A 16,580-nucleotide genomic window follows, 5' to 3' on the forward strand; every position below is an offset into this window, starting at 1 on the left:
CTTTGGTTTACACCTTACCTTCCTGGCCCAGCCATTGTTCCTCAACAGACCAAGGTTCATCCAGCCAAGTAAATATGATCCTGCTATTACTGGTCAAAAGCTGCAGGCTGGCTTTAGCTCCACTATGATCCACAACAACTACTGCCTAACCTGCATTAATTTCAGCTCTGTGAATAGGAGAAATGGCTGGCAGACCTAGGCAGTGTAATTCTGAGAATCAACAGTCCTAAGAACCAACTGAGGCGGTGGACAGCTTTTGTGCAACTTTCAAGTATTTACTGAATACCAATGACAAGGAAGCAGGCTGCAATAAGAAACTATAAAATTAACTCCGTAAAAATTCCAAATAGACTGAAAAAGACTTCTCTTCCCCCAGTTTCTGAGGTTTCATAAATCTACTCCTAGGTGATTGATTAGAAGAAGAAATTATGGAGTAACATGCTCTGTACCTGTACACATCTTTCCTCCAGTTAATGCCTTTACATACTGGAGCTCTCAGAAGTATTTCAGTATGAGAACTTCATTCTTATATATACAGATGATTAATGAATCCATACAATACCTAGATGTTTAAAACTTTTAACAAGTATGATCTTATATATTTGCCTTATCAGACTTTGTAGCTATTTTCATTTCTATCTAATTGCTTTACAAACAGTAATCATTACAGAATATTTTTTCTTCCTTTCTAATTTCTTCTGATTTATTAGGATAATGTTATATTAAACAATGACAAGCTCTAGGTCTGTATTTGGTCTTTCTGAGATGAATTTAATTTTCCCCACAGCAGCTCTCATAGAGTTGTGCCTTGTATTGGTAGCTAGAAAGATTTTGACTACACAACAGTGTTTTGGCTACCGCTGAACAGAGTTGTCACAGAGCTGCCTCTCCAACATTCCCTCCTCACCAATAGGCTGGGGGAACAAAATCTTGGGAGAGGAAATAGCCAGGACAGCTGACCCAAACTGATTAAAGGGATATTCTATACCATATGACATCTGCTCAGCAATGAAAGTTAGGAAAAAGGAAGAGGAGGGAGGGTATTAATTAATTATGACACTTGTCTTCCCGAGCAACTACTACATGTACCAAAGCCCTACTTCCCAGGATGTGACTGAACATCACCTGATGATGGGAAGTAGAGAATAAATATTTTGGATTTTTAGCTTCCATGTGTGGTCTTTGCTTTTGTTTTATTAAACTGCCTTTATTTTGACTCGCCAGATTATTGCCATCTTATTTTCTTCCCCTTCATCCTGTTGAGGAGGGGAGCGATAGAGAAGCTTGGTTGACACTTGGCATCCAGCCACAGTCAACCCACCACAATGCCATAAAGTTAGACCTGACTGTGAGCTTTGGACAGCTATCCCAGTGATTGTGACAAATTGGCGATGAATTTAAATGTTAACACATGCAAAGTAAAACGTGGGAAAAAATAACCTTAGTTATATGGAAACAAAAAAAATCCCTACTGTAGATATAAACATGAAGAAAAATACAAGAACTAAGAGATGGTTATCAGCTCAGGCTCTTGCTCATGGTCCTCATCTGAGTATGGTTGCAGCTACTCCTGTGCCTGGACATGTCTCCCACTGATTTGGACCTGCAGGCTGATTTCCCATCCTAAACTGAGCTCCACCTGACCATGATGGACTCTTCTGAAGACTGTCCCTAAGCCTTCCCTAAGCCTGCTCCATGGGGAGCAGCGGGATAGGATCTTTGTCTGTGTGGACAACACCTTGTCCAGCCTCACTCCTACCCTCTCTCTTGGCTTATCTTCCCCATGGGGCAGCCAGCCCTTGCTTCTCCCAAACAAGATTATTTCACCCAATGTAGTTATCAGATGAAGTATTTAACACAAACAGAAGGAAATACATTTTAAAAACATAATCACATTGCAGAGTTCAATGCCATAATGCATTGCATAAAAAAGACATAAAAACAAGTAACTTAGAAAGAAGACAGGAGCATTAGCAGCTATTAAATATGATGACATATGTTTCATCTCAAACTGCAAAAGGTGCTGAGCACTAGATGCAAGTAGGAAGATCACCCATCATCTCCCCACATACCTGTTCCCAGCTGATGTCAGAGCAGAACATGAGCCAAGGTGGACCTAGACAGACCTTTATGAAAGCTCCTATGTTTCATGTCTCTGGCAGCTGCAGTGGAAATAATAATGCAATTTCTCCAACAAGGCAACTTCCTAGGGCATGCATTTGTCAACCAAGAAGTCAAGTTTCAACCTTCAAACCTCTTTACCTGCACAAATCTGATCCTGGAAGGTACTGGGAAAATCGTGAATGAAGAAGTGGTATTAATCGAAGATCACACCACCTTTTCTCCCACCTAAGTCCTGGGGATGCTGGCCATGAGGAACATGATAATGTATCCTGAAAAACATTAAAAGATCCTTCTCAGTTTTGAACTTCATTGTAAGTACTCAGCAGATTTGGAAAGAAAGAGATAGACTTCAGAGACTTTATATTTCCACTTTACCCAAATCACTTGTCATCAGTTTTAGTGAGCACTGGAAAGATTCTGAATAGAATCTCTAAATTATTTACCATACAACCATAATTCAGTTGTTGATATCTTTTCTAACAATATCACCTCAAACCCTGGTAATTAGAAATGGGATTTAATATGTGATGAAAATTGTCAAAATTGTCAAAACTACACTCTTGTGATGAACATTTTAATTTGACCTACTTAGAGAAGACACTGCTTATATGAAAACTGAACTTTATTATGTTTATGATCATATCTAGAAAGAATGAGTATTTAATTATCTACAGTCTAATTTGACCAGTATTTTTAAAGAATATAGATTTGCATGAGAAATGCTTATAAAAAGTTAAATATACCTCTTTCTTCCTTTATAAAATACTTTATAAAATAGTGCTGACAATGATGTTATTTTTCTGAAAGAGCATGATTCTTCAAAGTGCCTTCTCATAGTGACAAAGAATGAGGAAAAGGCTGAGGTATTTAATGCTTTCTTCATCATAGTCTTTAATAGTAAGACCAGTTATTCACCTGGTAGCAAACCTCTGAGCTGGGAGACAGGGATAGGGAACAGAGTGAAGCCCTCATAATCCAAAGGGAAATGGTCAGTGATCTGCAGCAGTTAGACATGTGGCCAGATGGGATCCACGGAAGGATAGTGAGGGAGCTGGCACATGTGCTCAGCAAGTCACTTTCCATCATTTACCAGCAGTCCTGGCTGACCAGAGAGGTCTCAGTTGACTGGAAGCTGCCAAATATGATGTCCATCTACAAGAATGACCATAAGGAGTATCTGGGGAACACAGGCCTATCAGCCTATCAGATGGCATTCATCATCTTGAATGCCATCCCACACCATGCACAGGACAACCAGGGAATCAGGCCCAGACAGCACAGCTGTATGTAAGGCAGGTCCTGCTTGACCAGCCTGATCTCCATTTATGACCAGGTGACTGTTCTAGTGGATGAGGGAAAGGCTGTGGCAAGAGTGGCTGGAAAGCTGCCCAATGAGAAAGAACTTGGGGGTGCTGGTCAGCTGTGACTGAACATGAGCCAGCGTGTGTCCAGGTGGCCAAGAAAGCCAATGGCATCCTGGCCTGCACCAGAAATAGTGTGGCCAGCAGGACCAGGGCAGTGATTGTCCCCCTGTATTTGGCACTGATGAGGCCTCACCTCGTGTGCTGTGTTCAGTTTTGGGCCCCTCACTCCAAGGACACTGACATGCTGGGACATGTCCAGAAAAGGGCAACAGAGCCAGGGAAGGGTCTGGAGTACAAGCCCTGTGAGGAGCAGCTGAGGGAGCTGCAGTTGGTTAGCCTGGAGAAAGGAAGGCTCTCCACAACCACCTGAAAGGAGGCTGTGGCCAGACGGGGGCCAGCCTCTTCTCCCAAGTAACAAGTGACAGTATATCAATATATCAGTAAAATTATACTTGTTGATTTACATTCTTTTTAGTCTCAAACTTCATATTTTTTCTCACTGATATCTTCTATAATATAACTATTGCAAAAATTAAGTACACCTATTTCTCTAGAGTGTGAATTTTGTGTAAGATCTATGGAATTATAAAGCTTTACCAATTTGAACTTTACTTTTACATATATGTTCATATAGCTTTTATGTATATGAAACAAAATATCAATATAAATATCATATTAGCTGAGTAGTAGGCTTTTTGCAGGTAGTTCACTTTTTTAAAACATTGAATTTCCTGTGAAACATTCCATTGATTCAATAAAAATGAAAATAAATAAATTATTGGCTAGGAAGACTATGCTAGGATGTTGTTTTGAACACCTTGAATTTTTAATGTTTTCTGTCTGCTTTTGGGGACCTTTCTTCACCTGAGATTAAACTTGGGGGAAAATGAAATGCAATAAAAATTCAGATACAAACCGCAGGCCTAGATATTATTGCAACAAAAATATTAATGCTACCTTTAGCCTGCCTGCATAACTCTTTGAACTGTTGACAAAAGACCAAAAACAGTCTTGTCTACCCCAAGTTCTGAGTCAAAATTCTCCTTCACGTAAATCAAAAAGATTATGAATTAAGAAACAAGACTATGGCTGTAAGTCACAGAATCATAGAATTTCTAAGCTGGAAGGGACCCACAAGGATCATGGACGTCAAGGCCCCGCCCTTGACATCCCCAGCAATCCCACAATGTGCCTGAAAGCATTGTTCAGACTCTTCTTGAGCTCTGTCAGCCTTGGTGCTGTGATCACTTTCTTGGGGAGCCTGTTCCAGTGCTCAACCACCCTCTGAGCAAAGAACCTTTTTCTGATATCCAACCTAAACCTCCCTTGACACAACTTCAGGCCATTTCCTTGGTGACTGTCACTGGTCACCACAGAGGAGAGATCAGTATCTGAGAGATCAGTCCCTCTTCCTCTCACGAGGAAGTTGTAGACTCCGATGAGGTCTCCCTTCAGTCTCCTCTTCTCCAGGCTGAACAGACCAAGTGCCCTCAACCACTCCTCATAAGGCCTCCAGACCCTTCACCATCTTTGTTCACCTCCTTTGGACGCCCTCTAAGAGCTTTAGATCCTTCTTATACTGAGATGCCCGAAACTGCCCCCAGCACTCGAGGTGAGGCCACCCAGAGCAGAGCAGAGCAGAGAAGAGAAGAGCAGGAGAATTCCCTCCCTTGCCTGGCTGGCGATGCTGTGCTTGATGCACCCCAGGACACAACTGGCCCTCCTGGCTGCCATAATCAATGTGCCATTGACCAGGACCCCCAGGTCCCTTTCCACAACACTGCTTTCTAGCCTCCTGTTCTCCAGTCTGTACATCCAGAGTTTCCCCTTCGCAGGCGCAGAATCCAGCTCTTGCCCTTGTTATGGTTGCCCTTCATACAGTTGGTGGGTGCCCAGCCCACTAAATTTGTCAAAGTCTCTCTGCAGGGCCTCTCTGCCTTCAAAGCAGTCAACAGTTCCTCCCAATTTCATATCATCTGCAAACTTGGTTTGTATCCCTTTGAGTCCTGAACCCAAGTCATTGATCACAATGTTGCTGAGCCCTGGGCCTAAGATATGGCCCTGCAGAACCCCACTAGCAACAAGTCACCAGCCTAATGTCGCTCTGTTCACTCTAAGCCTTTGTCTCCAATGCATGAGCCAGTTGCTCACTGATCATGTGTTTATCTAGCTGTCACAATTTCTTCTAGAAAATATTCTGAAAAAAAGAAAGAACTGTGGGGTAAGAGTTGTACATAATTTAGGAATTCATACAGATGTCTTTGGTTTTACAGAGAACCCTGTTCCCATGACAAGGGGACATCTGACATAAAACCACATCTTGGACCTTATTAGAAGAATTTAATTTAGGGTGAATTATAGACTCGTGATATCAGATTATATTACTTAAACAGAAAGAAAAATATTTGGTTTCAGTAAATTATTATCAGCTCAAATAGAAATTATAGCTAATCTAGATATGCTTTGACACCTACAGAAAAAGAGTTCACAATTGGAAGCAAGTTTTTTGTCATGAAAACAAAGTTAGAATTGTACTGGCTAGCAGAATAAATCAGTTTAGGATCTACTGCCATCGTCTTCTTACATACATGCATACCTATATAGACTGCTGAGACACGACTGCTTTTGTTATTGCTGCACTAGTTACATATATTTTTATTGTTATTTTATATAAATTTTATTGGTGTTACCTATTTATAAATTCCAGCTCCTAAAACTTGTAGAATTCCTCAAGGTTTTCCAGCTTATAATAAGGTTTAAATCTGTGCTATCAATATTTAAATCTCTGGGCTACTATTTAAAGCTTTTAGTAGTAAAATATGAAAATACAATAAAACAAGGTGGAAATTAAAAATGGTTCCTCAACAAGGCTTACATTTCAGTTTTTTTAATATTTTTTAAATAATTATGATCTATACTGGTTTACTTATTCCATGCTTTTTTTATATCTTCATCTATCACATAGCCAAATATTCTGCAAAACAGCTTTTAGAACTACATAAAATAAAGGAAATTTTGCATTTTCTGGCTAAGAAAATATTTTAAAGTCACTTGTTGCACTTAAAGGCATCTTTTAGTAAATATCTGATCAGATATCTGTAACATTTTATCCCAGAGACACTCCGCTCCATAATGCTATCCCACTTCAAGTAAAATTTTAAGTGTACAAATTACTAGAAGTAAAAATAGGCAAAAACATGCACCTAAACATCTTTTGACAAAAATTTTAGATAATGCATAAAATATAAGTCATGGAAAAATATTCTTACAAATTTTTCTTCCTTTTTTATAAATAGATATATTTTCACGTAAGAATTTAAATTCCTATGCAGAGAAAATAACATAGAAGAAAAAAATTTTTGCGAAATTCCTACTGCTAAAGTAAACAGTAATCATACATATCAAGGCACAATCTCAGCTGTAATAATTTGTCACAGTTTAACTTCCAGCTATAATTTCTGGCTGCCCTTTTTTCCCTCTACAGAACTGTCTGTCTCCAGTGTTAACTAGAGCTCCTCCCCTGCTGCTGTCTTCTATTAGTACTTCCACTTAGCTATTATAGCGTAATTATTCTTCCATCAAGGAGATTCAAGCTCTTACCGTGTTGTTGGGGTGGTAGTTGAGATGTAAACCACTGTCACAGAGGGGAGAGGATGTGCCACTGCTTTGGTCACTGGGGGCACCTAATACAAATACAAATTCACAAAAAAATTCTTTGTTAATCTATGATGATGTAATTCAAATTTGTATATGTATGTATGCATTCTCCTCACCCCCAAATAACTTCAATCATATATAACATTCATTTACTTTCTCCATTCAGTATCTGTCTTCTGGCTTGAGTGGAATGCCTTTGTAAGCTAAATGGGAGCTCAAGAAAACCTTCTCTGAGGCTTTGTTTAAAAAAAGTTAATGTCTGCCTGTTAAGAAAAAATCCCACGAAGTTTTTTTCAAATTTTACAATAAAAGGGAAGTGTGTACCTTCTCTCTTGGTTTTTGCTTGAAGGAACTTGTCAGATAACCCTTTTGTTACTCTCAGTGGAGTTTACAGTTCTAAATGTTCTTGTAATGGTTTAGGAAATTACAGTGCTACACCTCAAAAGTGACATGATAGGATCCATGCAAATGCATATTGCTGTGCATCACTCAGGCTACTCTGTGGTCCCACAGCCTATCATAAAAGGGAAAAAGGTACTGGGACACATTTTTATTTAAGAATACAGTGTTCCAATTTTTTTCTTGTTGCACTTAAGTTTAATACATAGACAAAAGAAAAAGACAGTCTTCCATCAAATGTTTGTATAAAATGCTTTTTCATTTTTTAGTTTATTTAATTCCTGCTAACTTAAAATGAAAGGCTAGAAGTATTGAAATTAAATATTTATTGTTCTGTTGCTTAAAATTTGAGCAATTTATTTCACTCTCTTAGAGAGCAAAAAGCAGAAGTAAAGCAGAGGTGGCAAAAGGCAAAGGCTGATATATAAATATGCTTAGATATGCTGCAATTGTCTCTAATTATGCATCCACACTTACAATTTAATATAATTAAAGGAAGACAGCTGTCTCCGTATGACTCTCATGGGGCTAGTTGACTAAAACTCAGTTTGGACTAAAACAAAATACTTATCATTCCAGAGTAATTTATTCTTAGGTAGACAGACATCTCCACCAAAGCCTCTGAATTTTAAACAGCAAAGTTAAGTCCTCTAAATATACACACACAGTCTAAGTTTCACATTTACAAGAAAAAACTCCCTGAGACTAAAATACTATTCAATGCTGCCTGAAAAACTGATTTTAAATACTCTGCAGCAGGATGTGAGCTATTGCAAATTAATGTAATTCTACTGTTTTACCTGCAACTTTACTGATTCACACCAGCCAAATGCCTGGTTATCTGTTTTTCAACCAAAGACAGCAATTTTTCTCTTGAGGTCAATGTTAACAAAAGCCATGGCAATAGGAGAAACTCATATTCAGGCAGTAATGCTGATTGTAAACTGCTGTCAATCACCCTCAATGCACATAGTTTCGGAACCTGCAAGTGTTCATGGGTATCGAATTGAGGGTTCTTTTGGCCAAGTAATAAAGGCTTACATGCACAATCTTCATTCAGTGGCAGTTTGAGAAAAGCAGGTGCTCTTTTCAGAAAGGACACAGTTAGGGTCACTTCTTCCCCTGCGTTGCGAAGGACCTGTACCTGGAAAAGAAATACAGACAGACACCTTGAAATAAATTTATGACCAAAACCCATTAACAAATATAAGCAACACCACAGAGCTTCCACATACCAGAATACAACTGCTTAGCCATTTACTGCAATTACATTTGTTTGAGAAGAAACCAAGATGTAAAGCTTGCTATCTGCTTGTCTGTTGTGTTTCTAGCCACACATACAGTTAAGGGGGTGGGGGTGGGGGGGGCATTGGCCTCCTCTATTAGTACTGACTTTGATCTGTGCTGTTGGAGAACTTGTTCCTTGAAATTATTCAGCTATGTAACTCCTTCTTTCAGATCTGGAATCATCCCCCCCCAGCATGTATGTATTTAAAAAAATAAATATATATTTTCTTTATGCAAAGTTGTCTTATAAATCCTCAATCAAAACAACAGCAGTAGTTTCCACATCTGTGCCATGATCCTACGAGCAAGTCTTTCCAACAGCCAGAGTTAAATTTAGCTGAAGCGCTCCAGCATGGATGAGAGACCTAATCTTCATCACAGACACAGAGGAAAAGAACCTATTTTAAGCCTTAAATCTTAGATAAGCACAAGATGAGGTTTTGCCAAAGGGCAGCTTGCATTTTGGACATAGAATGTGCAAAGCACCTATCCAGCTGTGAATACTTTTAGCCTTCCTGTACTCTCCCATAGTTACCCCTTCGGCTTTTGTTCATCTTTAGCTTTTTTGTGGTACAGCTGTAGACACCCCAAACATACAGCAGAGTGAGGGAACTCCAGGCACCCCCTGGAGTGGCAGAAAGGAGGCGTAAAAGCAACTAAGCAAAATGGTGTATTAAATAGAGGAGGAGGAATGTTTGAATCAGCTTATAACATGAGAGGCAAGAATCAGGTCTTTTCAGAGAATAACCATTTCCTGTTCTGGCTTTATAACTTCAAAACTCTTCAAGGGCTGATTTAGTTTGGGCTTACAATGACAGAAGATTGCACCATGCCTCTCTTTGGGTTCATACTGTGCAAAGACCCCACTCACAGGGAGCCACATTCAGAGAGCTGCTACACAGTGAGACATTAGGCAAACATTTTATACTAGCACATATCTGTTCCCTTTTCTGCTGTGCAGCTGGATAATACACAGGTAACCCTTCTGTCATGCTGCTGCTTGAGAGAAAGCCTTGTAAATAATTTATGAAGCATTGCTATTCTTTAATTATGTCTGTCAATAACCTACTCAACAGATTTAGTTACATGCATGTGTATAACTATATATTGGGATGCTTTCACACTGAATCACAGCATTATGCTGTTAACTTAAAGCAATTCTTCAGGAAAAAATGTCAACTTTGCCTTGAAACACAATAGTTCCTACTTCATGCTGGTTGCTACAGAGGACTAACAATATGATGACAGAATATTTGATTCAGTAACTGAAATTTTAGGGTCTTTAATGTTTAAAATAGCACAGGGGTTGTCAATGCACATTTTTCAGTATAGTATGTATTTATTTGTATGTGTGCAAATAAACACAGAAACATCACAACAAATTTAATTAACTTATACTGCATGCCAAAAACTTCATCTGTAACACAGAATCATAGAATCATTTAGGTTGAAAAGATGAGTCTCTTTGATGGGCAGCTCCCAGTTCTGATATATTTCATATTTTAAAATTTTTAAGCAGCAATTTTTTCATAGAAAGATGACTTGCAATGATATGCAAGAATTCTGTCCTGAATTCAGCCAGAGAAACTGTCCTGCATCCTCATCCTCCATAGAAAATTCACCCTTTTCCTCTCTTATGTAGAAGTCACACAGTTCAGAATAGTCAGAGCCAAAGCAGAAACCTACAGGTATGTATTCCCTATTGTTTCAACAGATGTGGATAGATGAATCCACAGTGCAGGAAGTGCAGGAAAATACAGCTGCTCTCTGCTTTTAGAAAAAAATATTTCTTTTTACTCAGGAACAGAGAATAAATAAGTGGAGAAGTTACCAACTTTAACTTATAAAGTCCCCTTTTAAGATAAGAATAAGTGGATACCATTTGTGAGAGAAGCTGAGAGAGTAAACTGCCCTGAATCATTCTTCCAAGAGTCTACATTGCTTTCACTTGTTAATATATTGCTCCGTTAAACCTGTAAGATGCTGTAAGTAGTCTACTGTGGCCTTTTTCTCAAACCTCTCTCTTCCCCAAACCTCTTCTCATAGGATGGAAACTTTAAGCTGGAACACATTTCAGTTGAAATCAACAATATTTATACCAGTGAAGTGTATTTTGGAGTGTAAGAAGCATATTGTCCAGAAAGTGACTAGATTTTGACATGCATAATAAAGACTAAAGAGAGATGAAAGATTAAAAGAGAAAAGTACTAGGTAATGATTACAACAAAGAGCAGATGAGTTATCGATCCCATTTTGCTTACTTTCTAGTCATTAACAAAGCCATTCTGGGAAATAAGGTTAGGTGAAGAAAATGGGAATTTTAATCACTTTATTGTCTTTTTCTAGCTTTCAGTTGAAAGTTTTACTGCTATTTTACATTCTTTGTCCTCACTTTACATAACAAATGAACAATTATTGAACTGTTTAAAAGGAAGTATGCCTTGCAAGATTCATTTACCTTTTGTCCTCATTCACCATGTACAGCATGTCATACTGCCATTCTTCCACACAGAAAGAGGAGGTACAATGGGAAATCTACTCCTACTGACAAATGATTTTAGTAGTACACAAGAACAGCTCATGTTCACGAATGGAAAATTGATAATTTTTACAGAAAAAGGGAATAGCCAAAAGTAATGCGACAATTGTTACAGGGAGATATGTTTATGAAATGAAACTCAACACTTGAAACACAGGGAGTCAAACAGTTTGTCTGTAAGAGTCAGTACAGTTAGAATTTCTAAATACAGTTAGAATTTCTACAGTTTTACAAATATGAGTGAAATTCTACCAATAGTTAGAGATACTGGCATATTAATATATCTTCCCTCTTCCTCATTGCCAAACAAATGTTTAGCTCAAAACTTTATAGAGCTAATATGAGGACAGTGTGAATGAAGATGTCTTGCTTGTTTCATGCACATTCACAAAAAATGAATTTATCTGCACAAGTGGACATTATGTGGACATTATGGACATAATATGGACATTATTGGTAGTATATTACACCAACTAAGCAGTAATGACTTTTACCACTTAAGTCAATTCATTAACACATTGAACAAGTCAGTTGTCAATCATGATATAATTTGTAGATAAAGAAATGGATAGATATATGAACAGCAATCCTGTTTGCTTACTTGGAAGAAAACTCCCTTACATTTATTGTATACATATTGCCAATAAGTTGCCCATCAGGCACTATCATTGACAAAAAAAGTTTTGACTATTTCTGGCAGCAATAATTCTAGAAATATTTCAAGGTTACTTTCAAACACAAGAGGGAATATGTAAATATAAACTAAATATGCATTTTTTCAGTTACAGCAGTTTCTGATTTACAAGGAAAACTTAGAGCTAGGTTGATCAGAGGAAGTAACTTTGGATTTTTTTCCCAGAACCATGATGTGTTGTATGCATGGTAAAAATGACTCAAGATTAAAAAGCTAAGGACTAGTTCTTGCAAACAATGAAGCTCTCTTAAGAATTTGAAATTATTTGAAAAACTTTCAGAATTCTTCTCTTTTTGCAGTTTCTTCCATATTTTCATATAGTTATATTAAATACCTTAAATTACTGATATGTTAGTCCACAAATGAGGAAAAGGTGGGGGTTGTTTTGTTTAGTTTGATTGTTTTATGTTCTTTCTCCCCCACCCCTCCCTACTGCGGGTCAAGGTGTGTGGAAGGTATCTTTTCAGCTTTATACCGGCTAGCGCTTGTATTTCAATGCCTTAGAAAGCCTCGAGCAGCCTTGAGAGGTAGCACGGGCTATCTAGCACTTTAGTAGCTCTAAAATCTGTACCTGTATCAGCTGCAAAGCAAATACCATCTGCAGAAGCAAAGAGGGAGAAATATAGCTCCCTGCTCGCTCAATTCCCTGCAGTTAGAAGCTTTCCAATGAGACAGACAACCAGAGATGTTCACAGGAAAGTCGCTGAGCTGAGAGAGAGGTGGAGCCTCCCCTCAATCATCTTTTATTCGGAGAAGGGGAAAGGGGAGGACTGGGGGCGGACCCGGGGTGAGCGGCCAATCAGACACTGCTAAAGAGTCCGAGTTACATTTGGTTTTGCCCGCACTTGGAACAAAGGAGCTCGGAGCACATGGGCAGGAGCAGGTGTCTTTGGGAGGGGGAGGGGAGCTCAGAACAGGCAGCAACAAAGGTGTATTAAAATGCCAAAAAGAGAGAACTGGAGAGAACTTGATTTATTGAATGTTGAATAGTGGCACTAAAGTGGTATCACGGTTTTTCAACAGATTAAGTAACATCAGGTCACTGAAAAAAGTACTAATTATTAATCCCACCTTCTTACTGCCTGGACCTTCCAAAAAGAAATTTTACTAGGGTTATTACATACAAATGCCAATTGATTACTGATTTCCATAATGATCCCATCACTTATAAAATATTCCAATGTGGTTGAAGACTGGATGGAACACTTTCCCCAGGGAAGTGGTCACAGCACTATAACTGACAGAGTTCAAGAACGGTTTGAGCAACACCCTGAGGCACATGGTGTGACTTTTGGGGTGTCTTGCACAGGGCCAGGAGTTGGACTTGATATTTTTTAAGGGTCCCTTCCAACTCAGCATATTCTAAGATTCTATGATTTTCCCTAGTATGTGAAAAGACGTAAGTGGACCCAACCTCTACAAAGTGATCAAGAAACTTATTTTTGAGGGAATACTAATTTTGATTAAATATAAAAATATTTTTCAAAAATTTCAAAACAATAATGCAACAACTTCCTAAGATGGTTTTTATCATATATGAGGAGTTGGGTGAAGGTGAGAAAAATTCCCAGTGCTAAATCCAGGGAACACTTGCATGACAAAAATTAAACTCAGTAGTAGACCTAATTTCCAATTTCTAACTAGGTTATATATTCCCACTGTATGCCATGCACCCCCGTCAGAAGAGATATGGCAATTTCTAAAGCAATGCATCCCAAACTGCAGAAAACGCATGACCAGACACTATTAAAAAGGATTTGCTTATTGTTTGTATCATTGAAAGGTAATGATCTGACTTATTTCCAGAGGCTATGTTGACTATTTAAGATGCATGGGTTTTCTTTCTATAGAACTCTTGATTTTTAATATTTTTGAGATATTCTATGAAGCCTTACATTTTAGGCCTAGGAATTTACCTAACTATATCAAGTTTTAATTTTTCTAGTTAAAAATGAATAATGGTAACACTTAAAATGTTGATATAGAAGTTGCATGGATTTAATAATGAAAAGCTATTTAGTACTGCTGTTACTACTTGATTTAGTATTTTTTAATTTCAGCTAGTGAGTAATAGCAGCTATTGATTTGTTGGTGCACAGTGTCTAACAAAGTCATCCCTGTAACATGAAGAAGCCATGACACTGAAAATCTTAACATCTCCTCATCAACATTATGGCTATATATATTAAATTCCTGCTGGTGTTTTAAAAATCATATACATATATTTAATTCAGAATGAGTTCATGTAGAAAGAACTACATAAACATTAAATATTGTCAATAAACTTTCTTACGCAAAGTATAACCTTACTACCAGTGGGACCAAGAATTAATTTACTTCTACCACAAATGACCCTATATAAAGTTAGGATGTTCATGAAAGAAGTGAGATAGGCAAAAAACCCAGTTGTGCATGTCTGAGCCAGTAGCTGTGTGAAATAGTGAAATTAAAATAGTCAGTGTTTCGAGAACAACAGTGACTATATTTCTGTGCAATTACTATAATGACTGTAAGGGGGCTATTTGAAGAAGTAAATTTTATGGTGATGTGTGATATTGCTGAATAAAATCTCTACATAACAACAACACTAATCTGACTATTTTTTATAATGTCTACAATGATACTGCCTTTTAATTTTATAAACCCTTTTAAATTCCCAGTTCAAGAAAACATTTGAGCATATGCTGAAGTCTCTCTCAATATATTCAGGAAAGCAATGAAGCACGAAGTCCCTCTGACTTCAGTAAGTATTCTTTCCTGAATAAGACTGTAAATCCCCTCTCAAATTACCAGTGAAATTTACCCACCAATGAAGTGGTAAGGATTTAAAACAGAACAATTATTTAGATCCCAAGATCTATGTTCTCTTGAACTGGAGCAAATTTCACTCTTCAGTCTTTAAAGAAAAATTCAGTTCATTGGTTCATTTTACAATTCATACCATGAATTGTAAAAATTGGGAAAACAGAAAAAAGAGAAAAGGTAGAAGACACCTTAGTAGCCAATGCACAGTCACACAGTGAACAAGCATCAAGTCCATCGGCAGATAACATAACACACATTTTGACACAATCACAGAGAGGTCAAAAGCTACAATGTTGAATTATGTTTATTTTTAAAATCAACTGCTTTATTTAGTAAAAGCCATATAGTTAACACAGAGTATTAGCATTAAGAACACATCACTGCATAGTGAGGTTTTAATTCCTATGATCTAATATTTATCACAGTATTTGCCAACAATTGAAGTTATTCAAGAAACATAATATCAAGACCTAACAAAGGTTTCTTCCTTCAGAAAATTTCTCTTTCCAATATACAGAGAAAACTAGAACACCATTTTATGACAGTAGTTCCTACTCAGGCTGCACAACTTAAAGCATACTTCAGACTATAGTTTTACACTACTACACAGTTGTAGGTTTTAATCTTTTGCTGTTTGATTCCAAAACCTGTGTTAGATATTTAAACACAAACCCAAAGGGCTGCACACTAAAACTGAGGGCTATCTCAAAAAAGGGGACAGGAACTGCAGGGCAGAATAGTGCACTTCCCAAGGACACAGGAAGACGTGCCCTTCTATTCTGCCCCCTCTTCTGCTTGTATCCTGCTACCAGCACTGTTTGGCAAAAGTGCAGGGGGATGCAGTAACACAAGAACTTACAGCAAAGACACCCTCCAGTGTCCACCACTAAGAAATTGTTCTGAAAAGTGCAGATAGAGGTTTAAGGATCTGCAAGATGACACAGCAATGGAATTGAAGCAGTGCTTGCTTAGTGAACGCTCCAGCTACTGAGGCACTATACAAAAGATCATTTCAAAGTAACATACACAGAAATTCAAGGTTTGATGCTTTTTGAGAAGTCCCATCAGACTGGCCACTTAGAAAGAAAATTCCTCTTGATCCCAAGTGGCAGCACTTGTTTAAGCTAGACCATTAGGTGGTTTCTCAGATGCTGCGGTGGCAAAGTCCACTTTACACCCCGCATGCTGCTTTGAAAGTGGTCTCTCTGTAAACCTCTGTGCTAGAAAGTTCTCCCTTTACCAAGATTCCACTGGTCACTGACTCTCTCCCCCCACCCATCTCTTCACCCACTGGCTCCTGCTATGTCACTCACCCTTGCCTCTGCCCCCTAGCCCTGAGACCATTGGCTTCTGATGCGTTGCCCACCCCTGGGACCCTTTGGGACAAAACCACGCACACGTTTTGTTCTTGGTTCTCTGTCCCTGCTTCCTTCGAGTGTGTTGGTTTCATTAAATGCCTTGGAATTGCATGCAGAGAACCCCTCTCGCCTCTGTCTCCGGTTCGCGCATAGACTGTGGGTGTGAGTGGCTGTTCGTGACTACCTGGGAAGGTGTCATAGGTTAGCAAGCTGAGTCTCGGAAGTGATGTTCTTCTTACAGCTTTCTCTATGACCTGACAGAACCTATCAGATGGCCAGCTTGACCTGGACAATTCTTTAAGCCACTTAAAATTGTGACCACCTCTGTGATACACACTTAAGAATAGACAAAC

General features: G+C 38.4%; 1 protein-coding gene across 4 annotated transcripts in view; it reads right to left on the minus strand.

Annotated features, from left to right (window-relative positions):
* The window catches only part of SNTG1 (syntrophin gamma 1), a 334,181-nt gene that overhangs the window by 102,064 nt on the left and 215,537 nt on the right, over positions 1-16,580 (minus strand). For all 4 annotated transcript variants that reach the window (XM_042029036.1, XM_042029033.1, XM_042029034.1 and 1 more), the window contains 3 exons: positions 8,586-8,688; positions 7,089-7,171; positions 2,263-2,393 (listed from right to left, as the gene is read on the minus strand). In XM_042029036.1, the coding sequence (XP_041884970.1) occupies positions 2,263-2,393; positions 7,089-7,171; positions 8,586-8,688 (317 nt within the window). The remainder of the gene's footprint in view (positions 1-2,262; positions 2,394-7,088; positions 7,172-8,585; positions 8,689-16,580) is intronic.

Source organism: Corvus kubaryi, unplaced genomic scaffold, assembly GCF_017639235.1.
Source record: "Corvus kubaryi isolate FWS band 111438036 unplaced genomic scaffold, C.kubaryi_AGA036_p1.0 37312, whole genome shotgun sequence".
NCBI classification, from domain to species: Eukaryota; Metazoa; Chordata; class Aves; order Passeriformes; family Corvidae; genus Corvus; species Corvus kubaryi.